The sequence below is a fragment of the Tachysurus vachellii genome, chromosome 13 (genome assembly GCF_030014155.1).
Source record: "Tachysurus vachellii isolate PV-2020 chromosome 13, HZAU_Pvac_v1, whole genome shotgun sequence".
Classification (NCBI taxonomy): Eukaryota; Metazoa; Chordata; class Actinopteri; order Siluriformes; family Bagridae; genus Tachysurus; species Tachysurus vachellii.
In genome coordinates this window covers 21,546,706-21,565,267 of record NC_083472.1, presented here as the reverse complement: position 1 = coordinate 21,565,267, position 18,562 = coordinate 21,546,706, and the positions used below count along the sequence as shown (strand labels likewise).

At 38.0% G+C, this 18,562-nt stretch overlaps 1 protein-coding gene across 1 annotated transcript; it reads left to right on the top strand.

The window, feature by feature from the left end:
- The first annotated feature begins 64 nt into the window (after nt 1-64).
- On the top strand, nt 65-14,489 carry qdpra (quinoid dihydropteridine reductase a). Its single transcript, XM_060885230.1, has 7 exons — nt 65-270; nt 1,230-1,322; nt 3,155-3,251; nt 3,685-3,825; nt 9,231-9,339; nt 11,716-11,799; nt 13,378-14,489. Exons 1-7 carry the CDS (start codon nt 178-180, stop codon nt 13,478-13,480), a joined length of 720 nt encoding a protein of 239 aa, XP_060741213.1. The 5' UTR covers nt 65-177; the 3' UTR covers nt 13,481-14,489.
- The last annotated feature ends 4,073 nt before the right edge of the window (nt 14,490-18,562 follow it).

Below are 18,562 nucleotides of genomic sequence, written 5' to 3'. Positions count from 1 at the left end.
AGCACCAATTACTGATCCGCCCCTAAGAGTTAACCCCTCTCTCTCTCTCTCTCTCTCTCTCTCTCTCTCTCAGTCCTCTGTCTTTTCCCAGTCCTCTGTCTTTTCCCAGTCCTCTGTCTTTTCCCAGTCCTCTTCACATTATAAATCCTAATACAGTGTATAAACATATCTGACCTGATGGCCGCTGTCCACGCCACCCGAGTCCTGATTTACGGAGGAAGAGGAGCACTCGGATCAACCTGCGTCCACCATTTTAAATCCAAAGGCTGTGTGAGTTTATCCTATTCATCACTGCACAAAATGTACTTCCTGAATACATGTAGCGATTCGGTAATATTTTAACGGTGACATTTCAATATACGATGTGTCTTAAACGTGTTTTATTAATCTGAAGATACACAGAGGTTTTTTGGGTTATTGTCACTGAATGACTGACACTTGTTGAACAGATGAAAAAAAACTCCTGTTTTGTGTTATCAGGCTCTGGAGATATATTGAACGTGACGAATAGTTGTTTTGATCACAAATAAAATATATTACCAACACCTTATAAAACTTTAAAACTATGTTTCATTTCCTTCTTCCTTAATTACAAATAGGGATGTTACGGTATGATTATAACCTAGAATAAAAATATCACGGTTTCACAATATTACCGTGGCACATTTTGGTTACTGTCTGTTTAGTGTGGGTTTTATTCAAGTTCTTGCTAAATTACAAATGTACATGATTGATTGGTAATGGACTGGAATTCCATCCAGAGTGTATTCCAACATCACTTCCGGGGTTTCTGGGATAGGCTCAGGATGAATAAATGCAAAAAATATGAATATTAAAAAAAAAAAAAAAGTTGTTTACAGTGTCAGTATTTATCATGTCATTATAAGTTGAAAGAGAACATGCCTGTGAGGAAAGGCAGCAAAACCGAGCAAAAGAAATAATCATTTGAACCAGCACAGTGATATATATATATAAGTGATCAGTGCTGCTTTGCATTTGGTTTATTTCTGGTCAGCTTTGCCATGCACAGCTGCTATAACTAACAGTAATAAATACAGTCATTAAAATGTTATTATTGATAAGTTGGACTGGGCTGAAGCATTCTGTGGATGTTGCTGGCTTGCGAAATGCATTTTGAAAAGGTCAGCAGTGAAGTAATCCTTCCACAACCCTAGCCAAAAATGTGTGACTTAAAAAATATCTGAATTTCCATCTGTTTTGTATTGTAGTGGGTGGCCAGCATTGACATTGGCGCTAATGAAGAAGCTGATGCGAATGTCCTCGCGAAGATCTGCGAGAGTTTCTGTGAGCATGCGGAGCAGGTGAGCATCAAGACAGGGCTGAGGAATTGGATGGATGTTTCATGGTCAACAACATAATGTCCATGTGTAATAGGCATAGGGTTATTGTGAGAAGAGAAAAAGAAGCTGTGAATATGGATAAAAGGCTGATCCACCTGACACGCTATGGACATACAGTACATGCTACGTACTTCCACAGCCAATCAAATCGCAACATTTGTAATTTGTAAGCCTGTCTAAGACCACTAAGATTCTTGTCACTGGCACATTATGCACTATTTATGGTTTCTGCAATAACATTTAAGCCGCAATTTATTTAAAACAAAATTTTTAACTACAATTTATAAACCCCATACTCCCAAAACAAATATAATTCTTTTAAACATTTCAACCTCTGAAATTAATTCCTGGCCTTAGCCTCGGTAGGAGTAGAGCATCATCTGCCTTCATCCCATCTGCTCCGATGTGAATAGCTTATTACACATCTGCTACCAAGGAAACGCCATTTGTTTTCCATATCCGTCCAGCCGAGGCAATTTCCTCACCCAGCCTCGTATTGACATCCAGCAAGCCCTGTCCTTTTTCATCGCCCAATCTATTATGTCTGCACAACATCAACATCACTCACAAGCTTATATAATGAGTCTGGATGGAGGACACACAATGACGTCCTTGTAAATCCATACAAACAGATTCGCCTCTCTTGTTTGCCTGGAAAACTGATATGTCATTGTTTATACCCAAGACAGCAAATTAAACCTGTTGGTTGGAACAGATTGTAATAAGCATTTGTTGATATCAGACATTTTAATGCCTTGGTAACTGCCCAAAATTTCATCATGGTGAAAGCTATAATAAGAATGCTGTGATATTATATTTATTTTTATTTGTTTATTTTTATTTGTTTTATTTATTATTGTTATATTTATTTGTGATATTATTATTATTATTATTTTTATTATTATTATTATTATTATTATTATTATTATTATTATTATTATCAAATCAGATGAAGCAATGGATCACAAATTTCTCTCAGATCTACACTATATGGCGAAAGGTATGAGGACACCCGATCATCACACCCATATGTGGTTTGTCCCAAAATTTGGGTCTATGTAAGCTCAGCTTACTAAGCTGTAGCATTAAATTTCCCTTCACTGGAACCGGACAAGGCCCAATCCTGTTCCAGCATGACAATGCTCCTGTGCACAAAGCGAGCTCCGTGAAGACAAGGTGGGGTTGGAGTGGAAGAACTTGGGTATCCTGAATCTGACTCAACCCCACTGAACACCTTTGGGCTGATCTGTAATGCAGAGTGAACTCTAGACCTCAGTGCCTAACTTCACACTAATGCTTCTGGAGCTGAATGAACAGAAATCAGGGATAAATGTATGTGACTGTCATATAGTGTATAGATCTTTATAAAAAGCTCATTTTTTACTGTCATTAGAGGAGGACAGTTTTTATCTCCAGAGTTTAAACACACAGTGCAGTTAAATTAAAGATTTTGATTCTGATTGGTTAAATGTGTTAATGAATTTTCTATTTTTACAGCAGCTCTGACAGTACCCGTTGCTGCAGTGCAAATGCACCATATAATCAAAATCTAATAGTAATAATTTTAAAAATATATGACTCGTTACTACACTATAGTTACCAGTGTCAGTTCCTTGTAAATCACAGGTGAAGCTTTAGGTTTTGCACAAAGGACTCGTCAGGTAGAGGATTTCCATCATTGATTATTTCCCTGTAACATCGTACTCTACGGTGTCTTATATATATGTGTGTGTGTGTGTGTGTGTGTGTGTGTGTGTGTGTGTGTGTGTGTATTTTTTTTTCTTATTCTGTAGGTGACCTCAGATGTGGCTCAGTTGCTCGGAGACCAGAAAGTGGATGCCATCGTGTGTGTTGCTGGAGGATGGGCTGGGGGAAACTGTGCCTCCAAAGGTCCAGAATTCATATCATGATTATCTGAACGAACATCCATACAGTAACGACACACATATTTAAACACTGCTCTATTTCAGCTTTTAGACCATACAGTATATACTATATAGGTACAGGTATATACAGTACAGTATATACTATACAGGTATTTAATATATAGTATTATTACAGAAGAATGATAGCTTGTTGAATAAATCTTCTTTCTAAAAAAAAATCTTTCTGATCCATTTTCTGCTGATTTCAGCCTGATAATGATATTTGATAAAGAATTGTGCCATCTCTAATTTACACATAAAGCGTCCACTAGAGTAACTTAGCCGAGCGCATAATATTTCATGTTGATCAAACCTGATTAGTATTGAACCGCTTTTCATCTCATACTCTGTCTCTCTCTCTTATCTGTACCTCTTATCTGTATCTCTTTTCTATACAGACGTGTTTAAGAACAGCGATTTGATGTGGAAACAGAGCGTCTGGACGTCAACCATCTCCACGTATCTGGCCTCTAAGCACCTCAAGCCTGGAGGTTTGCTCACTCTCACCGGAGCCAAGGCTTCACTCAGTGGAACTCCAGGTGCTTATACATCAAAAATCGTAACTTATTCAAATCAAAGTGATATCTTTTATATTAAATCTTAATAGAAGGCCATTAGAAATGACATTTAGCAGAAGAGAACAGAGGACTACCGATCTGTGCCAGTGGGATTTTACTTTGTAATCACAGGGATTTACTATCTGCTTTAGAAGTTATTAGACAAAGCCTTTCTAAAAGATATATTTGTAGACTTTATGTGTGCACATGCTGAAGGTGAACCAAAGATTTTTGCTATATTTTAACTAAAGTAACAGTAAAGGAAGCCAAAGGATTATAGGCAATGGTATTTGTTACTGTGCATTTAATTTCTTAATATAATTAATGCATGTGGTATATTGCAAAAGCTCAAAAAGAATAGTATGCTAGATGCTTATTTTGCTATGTGCCTTTAAATCACACGCATGTGACCTTAAATCTCTTAAGACCCAGATTAAAGCTGATGCCATCTGATTGACTGAGCACAATAGGTCTTACTGCCTCAATAATGCAAAATCCCCACATCAGCATGTTAAACTGAAGCTGCACCCCACCCAAAATCCCCACATCAGCATGTTAACCTGAAGCTGCACCCCACCCAAAATCCCCACATCAGCATGTTAAACTGAAGCTGCACCCCACCCAAAATCCCCACATCAGCATGTTAAACTGAAGCATGCACCCCACCCAAAATCCCCACATCAGCATGTTAAACTGAAGCTGCACCCCACCCAAAATCCCCACATCAGCATGTTAAACTGAAGCTGCACCCCACCCAAAATCCCCACATCAGCATGTTAACCTGAAGCTGCACCCCACCTAAAGACCATCATAAAACTCTTACAAAAAATCCTTATTCATTATCTAATGTTTATTACATATACCCTAGCACTTTATTAGAAAACCTTCCCCAACCCCTCCTAAATTCCCTTTCATCCTACACCCAATCATTTTAACCAGAAACATGCATGCTAAACAAACATCCCTTATCAGCCTGATTAACTGAAACATGCATCTTATACACTTCAACAAACCCCTCATCAGCTTATCATACAGCATACCAAAACCATCCTGACATACACTCACCACCAACACCCTTATCATGACTCCTACTCAAGACTACTTTATCATACCCCCTAACAAGACCACCTTGACATACACTCCACTCAAGTCTACCCTATCATATCCCTTAACAAGACAAGATCTTATCAAACTAGGATGTTTAGGAGATATTTTAGTGTAGGAGGTATGTTATTATGGCCTTTTTAGGATACAAGGCCATATTAACATACCTCCTACACTAAAATATCTCCTAAACGAGACTACATTAACATACCCCCTATACAAGACTACCGTAACATACCCCAACTCAAGACCACACTATCATACCCCTTCACAAGATTACATTAACATACCCCCACACAAGAACATCTTCACATACAAGCTAAACAGGACCATCGTAACATACCCCTACACAGGACTATCGTAACATACCCCTACACAAGCTCACCATAATATACCTCCTACACAAGACCATCGTAACATACCCCCTACACAAGATCGCCATAACATAGCCCCTATACAAGACCATCGTACCGTATCCTTGCACAAGATCACCATAACATACCCCTACACAAGCTCACCATAACATAGCCCTACACAAGATCACCATAACATACCCCTACACAAGATTACCTCCTACACAAGACCATCGTAACATACCCCTACACAAGATCACCATAACATAGCCCTACACAAGCTCACCATAACATACTCCCTACACAAGACCATCGTAACATACCCCCTATACAAGACCATCGTAATGTATCCTTACACAAGACCATCGTAACATACCCCATACACAAGCTCACCATAACATACCCCCTACACAAGACCATCGTAACATACCCCCTATACAAGACCATCGTAATGTATCCTTACACAAGACCATCGTAACATACCCCATACACAAGCTCACCATAACATACCCCCTACACAAGCTCACCATAACATAGCCCTACACAAGCTCACCATAACATACCACCTACACAAGACCACCATAACATACCCCCTACACAAGATCACCATAACATAACCCTACACAAGCTCACCATAACATACCACCTACACAAGACCACCATAACATACCCCCTACACAAGATCACCATAACATAACCCTACACAAGCTCACCATAACATACCACCTACACAAGACCACCATAACATACCACCTACACAAGACCACCATAACATACCCCCTACACAAGCTCACCATAACATACCACCTACACAAGCTCACCATAACATACCCCCTACACAAGATCACCATAACATAACCCTACACAAGCTCACCATAACATACCCCCTACACAAGCCCACATTAACAAACCCCTATACAGGACTACCTTGACAAACCCCCTACACAAGACCACTTTTACATACCAGCTACACAAGGCCAACTTAACATACCCCCTACATAAGTTCAATTTAGCTGTTAAACCTCATTATCACACCTTATCATATATCACACTCAAGTCTAAGTAAAACCGTCTCATCAGTATACTTCTCTGAAACCCACACTCTACCAGAATATCGCCCTTAATCCTGCACCTCACTCATACCCCTCATCTGTGCACTGCTCTGAATCCGCTCCTCTGATTGGCTGCACAGCTGGGAGGAGACATGACTCAGCATTTTATCTCTGCACTTGTGTGGTCTGTCTCTGCTGTCTTTCTCTCTGCTCTCTCTCACATCCACACAGCTGAGACTGCTGCTTTGGCATGACATGATTGGAATCTCTCTTTACAGTGTTTCACGGGTTATATGAAAATAGGGAGTTCAAAATAAAACTCTAAGTACGCTAGCTATCCTGAATCGAATAGTTGCACATTTAAAATTTTGCCGTCCAAACAACCAGAATCAAGCGTCCTGAGCTTAGCTGTCATTCTACTGGTGCCTAAGTGGTGCTAATCTTGAAGAAGCTTTAAAATATGTCTTAGTACATGTCAGAATAAGCTGAAGTAAATCATTTAAAGAATTTAAGCCAAAGCTCGAGTTGTACAGCATGTGATCGTGCTTTGGTTTTTATCCTGGACCTTCAGGGTTTTCAGGGCAGAGATCACAAAGAAAGAGAGGTTCCTTGCTTTAGCAGTGGGGAAGCAGCTACACACCCCTCGTTCTCATTGGCTCATACACCATAAGGCGTTTTGGCATGTCTGGCCTTCATTTTGGGCTTTGAGTAACATTGTTGTTCATTAAAGAATCACTCACATTCTCATAAAGTCGGTTATTGGTTCCAGATGCCAAGGCTCAACAACATGTGCAGCGGGGGTAGGGTCAACAACAAGGTTTAATCTTTTCAGGACATTGGAATGGAGAGTGAGCTTCACAGACAGAGAAGAGTTAAAAAATAATCACAATCCAAAGTTCAGGTCTAATCTCTTATCGCTGTTTATGGCCGGGAGATACGGCCACTCCAGAGCAGTGTGAAGGCCAGATGGTTGTGTATAAAATAAAGATCTCTCTCAGACATGAAAAAAAAAACAGCTTGTTTTTTGTTTGCAGTAAATTTAGAGATACTGAATCATGCCAAATGGGAAAGTTTGCATTTTTACAGACAAAGTGTACTGTGAAAAATTTTGATACTTCAAAAATATTCCAATTGTTAGATATAATTAACGGTGCGGTGTGTAATTTCTGAACCCCTTTGTTACCTGAATAACCACAGATTTTAACGCCCTGGGGTCTAAAAGCTCGCCGCCGCGCCTTGACGCATTTTTTCCTCTTCAACGTGAAATCCACTTAAAATACTCCGTCATTCATAATCATACACATACATGTAATACATCATTTGAAACTGTGAAGTGTCTACTTTTATTTGAGTGCCTTCAAAATAACAACAAAACGCTGTGCTTTTGGCAAATAAAGAAAATAACCAGGGTGTGCATTCAGACATCTCTGTCTCCTTGACCATCTTCCTGAAACACGTTACAAACATGAACTGATAACTCCGCCAATACTAATCGCATGAACATGATACATATGTCTAATGAAAGCCTGAAATGTCTACTTTTAAATGAGGCAATTAAAATCGAAAGCAAATATTGTCTTTTTGTGTAATCTTTATGTAAGTAAAGAGAGGTACAGTTTTTCTGGCTCGACCTCATTAGCACTAATGTGAGAATGTGGGAAAAGTTTAACGTTGTTTAAACAACTAATGCCAGTTTACTGATATTCTGAATCTCATTCCTTTTAGCGAAGATGTCTTCGAACTTATTATTATTACTTCATTATTACAAGTTTAAAAAATGCATATATTGTTTGACTTTTAGGTTTGGGTTAAAAACCACACTGTAAATGTTTACAGCAAATTAAATGTAACAGGGTTGCCAGCAATGTGCTGTAAAAAATGTTTACTGTAAATATCTTTACAGTAAAAGTTATTCAATTCAATTCAATTCAGGTTTATCTGTATAGCGCTTTTTACAATGGACTTTGTCTCAAAGCAGCTTTACAGAACATAAACATAGAACAGAAGATAAACTTAAGGAGTAATATAAAGAATTAATATAATAAAATTAAAAATATGTATAGTTCACAGTGTGTATGTATGTATATGTATTTATCCCCAATGAGCAAGTCTGAAGTAAAAGTTACTGTTCACTGTAAATATAAGACAATGTTGCCTTACAGTTAAAGGTCTGGAGTGTAATTTTTAAACCCCTCTGTTAACTATCTAACCACAAATAGTAAGGAAAAGGTTTAGGCTTGGTAAACTTTTTTTAAAAACTAAAGCCATGTGCCAATATCGTGAATCGTGTTCCCTCTCTCATAGATGTCTTTGTACTAAGTATTAGGTCTGGGTTAAAATCACACAGTAAAAAAATGACTGTAAATGTTAACACTAAAGTTAATAAACCGTTGTAATTGTATATAAACATATTTACAGTCAAGAACCTTAATAGCTTATATAGAAGAAAATGTCACATAATTATATAACATAAACATAAAACTATATATATATTTTTTAAATATATATATATGTATATATATATATATTGTGTTGAATAAAATTCAGCCAGTTCACAAATGGGGAAAGGATATGAGTTGTGAAAGATGTGAAAGATCATATTCATGTCATATTAACCAATCTATGACCATAACTTATTTATTTATTAGAATTTTTTTTTTGTGATGAAAATCATGTAAACTAGCCAAATAATTACTTGGGATGGTAACAGGATATGGAGGATTTTCTGCTTTATGTGTTATTTGTGTATTTTTACATTAAATGATTTAATATTTTAAACAAATATCAGTTAACAATTAATGTTTCTACCAGTGATGGTTGTTCTCTCTCTCTCTCTCTCTCTCTCTCTCTCTCTCTCTCTCTCTCTCTCTCTCTGTAGGTATGGTGGGTTATGGCATGGCGAAAGCAGCAGTGCATCAGCTGTGTGAAAGTGTTGCTGGACAGAACAGCGGACTTCCTTCAGGCGCTGTAGCCGTGGCCATCCTCCCGTAAATGCTCTTCCTCCGTCTCTCTGTCTATCTGCCTATTTATCTATCTTTTATAAGTACAAATCTTCTTTGCTGCTCTTAGTCCTAACCGGAGCTGTACATCTGTACATCAGTGGATTTTGTGCCACAGTATTATTTCTCTACCTACTCGAAGAGATACCATGAGAAATGAGACACAGTGGAGGAATTCTGAGCATAGACTTCTTAATAAGCCCCATTAGGAGAAAATTGGTTATGACAGACAGCCATAATCATCTGTTTCCACCTAACTCTATCCTCGGCATGCTCTACTCTCACACCAATTACCTTCATGTCCTCTTTTAACACATTCATATATCTCTTCTTTTCCTTCCTCTTGATCTTTTACCTGGCAGCTCCATCTCCAACATCCTTCTACCAATATAACCATCTCCCTCCTCTCTACCGGTCCAAACCATCTCAATCTATCCTCTCTGACCTTGTCCCAAAACAGCAAACCTGAGCCGTCCCTCTGATGTGCTCGTCCCTAATCCTGTCATCACTCCTAAAGAGAACCTCAACATCCCCATCTCTGCTACCTCCATCTCAGCCTTATGTCTTAGTAATATGTCAAAACAATTGCGCTTGTTGACTCGCTTATTGATTCCTCAGACCATTACTATGTCACATTTTTTTCAGTTCTTCCCTGTAGCTTGAATTCCAGTGATTAGTTTGTATTTATGTTGCAGTTAAATGCCTGGAAAATACAAAAGAGTGACAGAAGGGACTTGCTGTTTGCTAGCATCTGCAGCATGTTTGCTAGCATATAGCATCAAACACGAGTTATCGTAACTAAATTTCTACAAACTGAAGCAGTTTATCTAAGACTAAGATTTTTAGACAATTTAAATCACATGTTTTTGTTTTAACCAGCAGCTCCTGTTTAGTATCTTATGGCCATTAGACAGGTGAAATGTTCCAATGGTGTAAAGGAAAAAAAATAGCCTACCCTTTGATGCTACATGCACAACAGTGCACTTTGTCACTTGTCACTTTGTAGTATGTGCAATATATCTCTTATAAATTATGCCCAATATACACATTATATATTCACATAATCAAGGCATTATATACATTGTTGTATGTTGTATGTTCTGTACATACTGTAAAGTGCCTTAACATTACCTTAGCTTATGCCTTTTTCTCTTACCTGTCAGTCAGACTAGTGACGTTACCTCATGTGTGAGTATGTGGAAGAATAGATAACACTTTCCTAGGACCCTTTTCCCTTTACCCTAATTTTTGAAGTTAATAATCAATTAATCAAACAATCAAAGATAGATAGATAGATAGATAGATAGACAGACGGACGGACGGACGGACGGACGGACGGACGGACGGACGGACGGACGGACGGACGGACGGACGGACGGACGGACGGACGGACGGACGGACGGACGGACGGACGGACGGACGGACGGACGGACGGACGGACGGACGGACGGACGGACGGACGGACGGACAGATAGATAGATAGATAGATAGATAGATAGATAGATAGATAGATACTGTAGATAGATAGATAGATAGATAGATAGATAGATAGATAGATAGATAGATAGATAGATAGATACTGTAGATAGATAGATAGATAGATAGATAGATAGATAGATAGATAGATAGATAGATAGATAGATAGATAGATAGATAGATAGATAGATAGATAGACGGACAGGTAGGTAGATAGATAGATAGATAGATAGATAGATAGATAGATAGATAGATAGATAGATAGACAGACAGACAGGTAGTTAGATAGATAGATAGATAGATAGATAGATAGATAGATAGATAGATAGATAGATAGATAGATAGATAGATAGATAGATAGATAGATATCTATGGGTTGTGGTAGCCTAGTGGTTAAGGTGTTCTACCAATCGGAAGGTTGTGAGTTCAGTTCCTACGTCCACCAAGCTGCCGCTGCTGGGCCCCTGAGCAAGGCCCTTAACCCACAATTGCTCAGATGTATAAAAAAACAAGATAAAATGTAAGTCGCTCTGGATAGATAGATAGATAGATAGATAGATAGATAGATAGATAGATAGATAGATAGATAGATAGATAGATGAGTGTTAGAGAGCCATTGCAGAATTATCACATAATTTTACAGGATCACATAATTACAGAATCACATATTTTTACATGGAGTTTTCAGAAGTTTATGTTTATTACAGGACCAAAAAATGCAATCAAAATTTCACAACATGGTAAAAGCTTTAAATTAAGCTTGTTTCTTATTGTGTTAGTAACAAACAGAGCTTTAAATGCCATGTGGCACGTCTTGTTGCTGCCTCGGGCACCTTTGCTGTTCCAGAGATTTTCCTCGATTAACCCCGTTATGATATTATGTTCCAGGGTAACCTTGGATACACCAATGAACAGGAAGTTCATGCCTGACGCAGACTTCAGCACCTGGACACCAATGGAATACGTTGCAGAGTGAGTGTTTAAAGCGTGCATTTGTTATTTCTGCAATCCTTTATGAGCGTACAGTATGTGACAGGTGAGGGGGGATATATTAAAGAGGTCACAAGTTAAATCTGACCACAAGATGGCAGTGACGTTCTTCCGAAGCACGAACAGATACGGCTCGAGAGAATCTTTTACAAGAAACCAGAGAAAATCTGATGATGGATTTGTAAAGCTTTCATACTAATCAATAAGTAAATCACCAGACACAGAATATAAGTGCAGTCATGGGTTCATGATATTACTGATATTATATAAGGAGTCCACATTTGACTTAGATTAGACTTACATAAATAAGGTACTAATAAGTAAGATGCACAACTAGAGAAAGTTCCTGAATATATTATCGAATAAAAATAAAATAAACAGAAATCTTGCATAACATACAGACTGAGCTAATAATACACTGGTTGCTACGTGGACAAAATAGATTTTTTTTTAAAGAATAATCCATCACAGATTTCTAGCATCATATAACCTCGAGCGCTGTCACTATTGCCAAGAGAATTCTGTATTTGAATTCTATTTAATTTATACCAAAAAAACAATATGAATATTCTTTGTAACGTGTATTTTTAGAGGAAGGGGGCAGTGATTTTTAAGCACACGTATAGACACTGTGTATGGCTGCATTTACTGTATATTCTGGACCATACGTGATGCATATGGATAAAACTTTGTGTACAACTGATCGTACATCCAGACTTATCCAGATGTTTTCACAGACTTTTGAACACACGAGTGTTTTCTAACATTAACATTCACTTCTCATTCACTTTCCCTAAAAGGATCAAACCTGTTCAGCAGAATTCTCAATTAAATAGAGCAATAGATCACAAATGGATATTTGTCTCAGACCTACACTATATAGCCAAAGGTATGAGGACACCTGATCATCACACCCAGATGTGGTTCGTCCCTCCATGAAAACATAGTTTGACGAGTTTGGAGTGGAAGGATTTGAGGATCCTGCACAGAGCCCTGACGTCATCCCTACTGACCGATCTGGAAGTCAAGCTTGGCTATACACACACACACACACACACACACACACATATATATATACATCAGAGAGAGAGAGAGTTTTTTGATGCACGTATAGTCATTAGCTCTAGAGACAGTTATTAATGTAATCTCAGTGATGCACACATTGACCGAGGAACTGACTGACCCACTAGGTCACGTGGGAAGATTAAACTTGCATTTATGGAAATGTCTAATCTCACAGGAGGAGCCAGGACGCCCCGGAGATTATCGAGAAAACCAGAGACATGGAGGGACAAATTGTCTCTGCGATTGGAGGCGGGTTCTAAGTTAATCAAAACAAACACTCCTGTAATCGGATAATAACTGAGCTATTTCTGTTCTTTCTGGAATCTTCTTTTTCTTCAGGGCTTGTGTCTGCCAACAGTCAATGCTACCAGTCACATCTCTTTATTTTTATATATTTCTCTTTCTCTCCCTTTGTCTCTTTCGTGCCTGTTCTATCCACCACCCCAACTCGTTATTCTGCCCCTGTCATTTCCTTCGCTCTATCTCTTTTTCCAGAATGTTCTACAGCTGGGCCGCCGGGTCAGAGCGGCCAGCCTCGGGCAGTTTGATCCAGCTGGTGACGTCAGGAGGAAAGACAGAGGCCACGCCGGTTCAGTAAAAACAAGAAGAGAGCGAGACGAGAAGAGGAGTGGAAGTAAAGAAGGGTTGGAAAAAAATAAACATTCAGTTACAGCTGCATTAACAAAAAAAAAAAAAAACCTCGGGTGTGATGTGATACTCCATCCAGCCTTATAGTATTTGAAAACAGTGCCACCTGTTGACATTTTACACTAAACACAAGTCCTTATTGTTTCTTTGTTTAAGTGACATAACGTTTAATGTTTATTCCTAAAGATATCTGGAGGAACATTATACCACAGCACAGTTGATTTCTCAGAGGTTAATGATGGAGACTGGTTGTTGTGATTTGAATACAATCTCAGTTTAATATGTTAAATGATTCTATATTAAGAGGAACATGTATGGAGGATTAATAGCAAGTCTTAATAATAATCCTTATGGTGGACTGTAGTGAAAATTTCTGTAAGGAAACGTCCTGAGATGTTAAAGCTTTGTATGAGTCAATGTCCCAATATCTCTACGTGGGAAGAGTGTATGCTTTCTAGTTTTTTGGTATACATACAGTACAAACATCTTTTATAACGTAGCTGACTATAACATAAGAGAAAACAGGTACTTTTTGTTTCAGTGTCAACCAAAAATTAGATAGAAATTGTAATCAGTGGCAAATTGCTGCGGTGTAAGAGGAATAAAACACTTCAAGACACGCTGTAATTAAAAAATAATCAGCCGCACAAGTATTTTATTCCTTTGTAGCAAATAAAGACGTCGTCTCAAGCCGGAACATGAGAGAAGAGTAAGTCATGTGACTTTTTACCCCCTTGTTCTCTACAAGCAGTAAAAAGTTCAGCCAGACCTATAATGCAACTTTTCAAACAAAGTGACCTTATCCTGTGCATGTTTGTGTACGAGAGTAGAATACAGATGAAAAAGTTTACAGTAAACACCATTCATCAAAACCTTTCCTGTGCTTTATGGCTGTGTGTTAAGAGTGGTACAGTGTACAATCCAGTGTTAAGCAGTAAAATATTTCCCATAACCCACTACCACTTGGTTCTGGAGGCTCTTTGTATCAACACCACAAACCTATTCAAATATTACACATATGAGTGTGTGTGTTTGTGTGTGTCTCTGTGTGTGTGTGTGTGTGTGTGTGTGTGTGTGTGTGAAGATGATTCATCTTTGTTAGTGCTCCATCTGGACACACTGTGCAATATTACACTACCAGTCAAAAGTCTGGGTGCTCTACTGTTTTCCGGAAACTTCTTTTATTTACAGTATAGAATTGGCAGTGTGTTATGGCATAGACATATCTTTTTCAAATATTCACATACTTCACATAAAAAAAAATACCCAGCATCGCAATACACTTTAAGGAACTTCACATATATCATACGTTTGGTGAAAAATCAAATATACAAAATATTCAGCTTACACGCATCATTCATGTATTTGTTCATTTATCTTCAGGATGAGTTTTATCCTGGTCAGGTTTATCCAGATCTTGATGGATCTCAGGAACATTGAACACAAGACAGGAATACACTCCTGAAGGAATGCTAGTTTATTTACAGGACATTGTGTATCAGGTACACACACATTACACAATCATTACACGTACCACTTTGAGGAGAGCCTAGAACCAGAAAGAAACACACACACACAGTGAGACAGCAACTCTACAGTAGTGTTGAGTGGAAATCTTGTACGCGTCAATGAAACCACTTCAAGGTTTGGACTTCAAAACATGCTAAAGCTTGTTAAAGGAAATATCCAATTTCAGCGCTTACCTCACATGTAGTCAATTAGACATCTTTGGCGTTCAAAATTTCATTTTCCCCAGAGCTATGAAGTGAACTTATATGGCTTAAAATCTCTTCCAGAAACATACGGCTAATTCTTTATATACTTACATCCAGTGTCATGTTTAAGCTAGTTAACTAGCTTAAACTTTATTTTCTATAAATGGATAGTCAGTATTTACAATTTTAAGTACAAATTAGAACTATGTTATTGTCCTTCCTGCTTCTTCTTTAATACTTCCTTTATTAAATTTCCCAAAATCCAAAATGGCTGCCCACATCACAGTGTTCAGCAACACAGTAAATGTTAGCTCATGTTTATAGCTTGTAATAAATCACACTGGTTTCCAGACCACATCACTGAAGCGATCACTATGGAGCTGGATGCAGTCTGAGGTAAATAATTTACAGAAAAACAAAATGGCTGACACGGACTACTGTTACCTGCTAGCTGCATTAGCTTTGCAGCTTGACTAGAAACAACTTTACTGTGTAAATTTTGGCTTTTTATTGAAACATCTCCAACAAGGTTGAATTCTCGAGTCTCAAATTTTCACATGATGTCAATGAAACTTGAAAGATTTCAAAGATTTTCATATTAAAAAAATTTACTTCTGAATTGACTTTCCTTAAAGCTGCATGCTACATACAGATCATATAAAGAAATCTTATAGAATTAGGTTTAAATTAAAGACAAATATGAAGTCAGTATACTGAAATATTATACGTCAGATGATTTTGTTTAATTCTTTCATTTTTTGAATATAAAATTGAAAATTCTATAATTATATAGCATTTATGTCAAAATGAAATGTCATTGAAATGTAAAATTCCATATTTATAAATTACGTTTTTGTCCATTCTCGCTTCGTTTGTCTAAAGGATATGCAATGGCCTGTCTTCATCTTTTCCTGCACCGATCAGTGAGGTCATTAAAAATCATAATGCAACGAGGCGTCTTGAAGTAGCGTTGAACAAGGTTTGAGGTTCTTTTCCCTTTTTTCCCCCGATGTTGTCTTTCACAGATGAAAGATTGAAGACTTGGCCCTCTTTCGCCCTGCAGTCATTAGGGATCCGTCTCTAACAATAAAACATGTGGAAACCATTTAGTTTGTGCACCAACCGGTCACATAAATAAAGAGCAGGCAGATGGAAGTGGTTAATGTACCACTGGTGACATGTGTTCACATGTGTGTGTGTGTGTGTGTGTGTTTGTAAAAGTCTTTGTAATTTTTCCAGTCACATGTGATTGGCTGCAGGGGTGTGTGTGTGTGTGTGTGTGTGTGTGTGTGTGTGTGTGTGTGTGTGTGTGCGTGTGTGTGCGTGTGCGTGTGTGTGTGTGCAGACGTACTGGTCCGGTGGTCCAGGGATTTATAACCTTCCCAGATTCTGTTCCTTTGTGCATTATAAATGTGGAGTTAACCTCTAGATGGTGCTGCCTTCTTGACAAACTTCACCTGACAAAACAATTATCAGGATGTTAAACGATCTCCCTCACTGGATATTTTCCCACCGTTTTTTGGGAACACAAGACAATTAACACATTTTCATCAGCCTGCTTGTGCCTATTTTTCTAATTGATTATAGCAAAGTGGTATAAAGTAAACTTTTATGAAGAACGGCATCAGGACTGTTAGAAACCAACAATATACTGTATATTTTAGATATTTTTCCATTCTGACACATTAATAGTGTATAATAACAGAATTTGTGGGTCATTCATATGGTTTATTTGTGTATGTACAACGACACAGCATCATTTTTGCATTTGCCTCCCATTTTTTTTGTTCTCTCGCTGTCCTATTCGAGGAGTTACGGTAGGCAACATCAATGTTCCAAGTCACAAATTGCCATTTCTGTTAGCTTGATGCTTGCTCTTTTAACTACTTATAAAGTAAATGACTTAACAATAAATGTTACTGTGTAAAGTCATTAAGAACGGATTAATTACAGACAGATGTTCTCCAGTCATGACGAAGGGATTAAAGGAAAGCTCTATCCTTTTTACAACCAAATCTCCCTCCACCACATCTGTATCATATGTGTGATTACCACAGACAAGAATTTCAACAAACCTTGTTTACTTAAAAGTCACTTAGGATTGAAGCCTCAGGCTGTTTTTTTTTTTTTATGCTATACGGAAATGTTACACATATGTGACTGGAAACTATATACGGTATAATAGTCGACAGACATGACAGAATGTCCATGTAAAATGTAGGAACTTTAACTAAATTGGATTTACAGTGAAAGTGTTTGATTTCTTAATGATTTAATGATTTTTTTAAGTTCAAATAGACTGAAATTGAAGTTTCATAGATGAAGCAATACTACAATTTATTCCTGGCGATGTATTTTACACTATAATCGGACACCCCAGCTTAATTATAAATTTCCATTATAAATAAGTTTTCCATTCATTTCTCAGGAGACTGAAACGTCTGAAATTATTGTCTGTTATGCATCATAAATCAGCGGTCTGTGGTTCAGATGTGTATGACTATAGAAAGGACATTATTCATAATAACACTCTCCGGTGTTTATAATAATTTATAATCACACCCTCCAGTGTCACCCCAATGAGGACGAGGATCACTTTTGAGTCTGGTTCCTCTCAAGGTTTCTTCCTCTTCCATCTAATGGAGTCAGCTAAGGTTTGTTCATTGAGGATAAATACAAACACATTTAAATATAAATCTAATATTAATCTTGAACCTTTGTATAATATTAATCTTTTTGTACTATATTTCTTATGTTCTATAAAGCTGTTTTGAGACCAGCTCTATTGTTAGAAGCGCTATACAAATAAATATGAATTGAATTGAACTGAATACGGACACATGAATGTATTACAGTAGCTCGAACTGAGCACTCGATACTGAACATTCATTTATTCATTCATCTTCTACCGCTTATCCGAACTACCTCGGGTCACGGGGAGCCTGTGCCTATCTCAGGCATCATTGGGCATCAAGGCAGGATACACCCTGGACGGAGTGCCAACCCATTGCAGGGCACACACACACACTCTCATTCACTCACGCAATCACACACTATGGACAATTTTTCCAGAGATGCCAATCAACTTAACATGCATGTCTTTGGACCAGGGGAGGAAACCGGAGTACCCGGAGGAAACCCCCGAGGCACGGGGAGAACATTCAAACTCCACACACACACAAGGCGGAGGCGGGAATCGAACCCCGACCCTGGAGGTGTGAGGCGAACGTGCTAACCACTAAACCACCCATCTTTACTGTTAATGTATGTGTACTGTTGTTGTTTTTTACTTGTTGTGTCACTACCTATGCACCTCG

What these genes read in the sequence shown, in the direction of transcription:
- qdpra (XM_060885230.1), top strand. Translation starts at nt 178, where the DNA reads ATGGCCGCTGTCCACGCCACCCGAGTCCTGATTTACGGAGGAAGAGGA. An exon ending in ATTTTAAATCCAAAGGCTGT is followed by an intron (nt 271 to 1,229) that starts GTGAGTTTATCC and finishes TTTGTATTGTAG; the next exon opens with TGGGTGGCCAGCATTGACAT. An exon ending in GGGAAACTGTGCCTCCAAAG is followed by an intron (nt 3,252 to 3,684) that starts GTCCAGAATTCA and finishes TTTTCTATACAG; the next exon opens with ACGTGTTTAAGAACAGCGAT.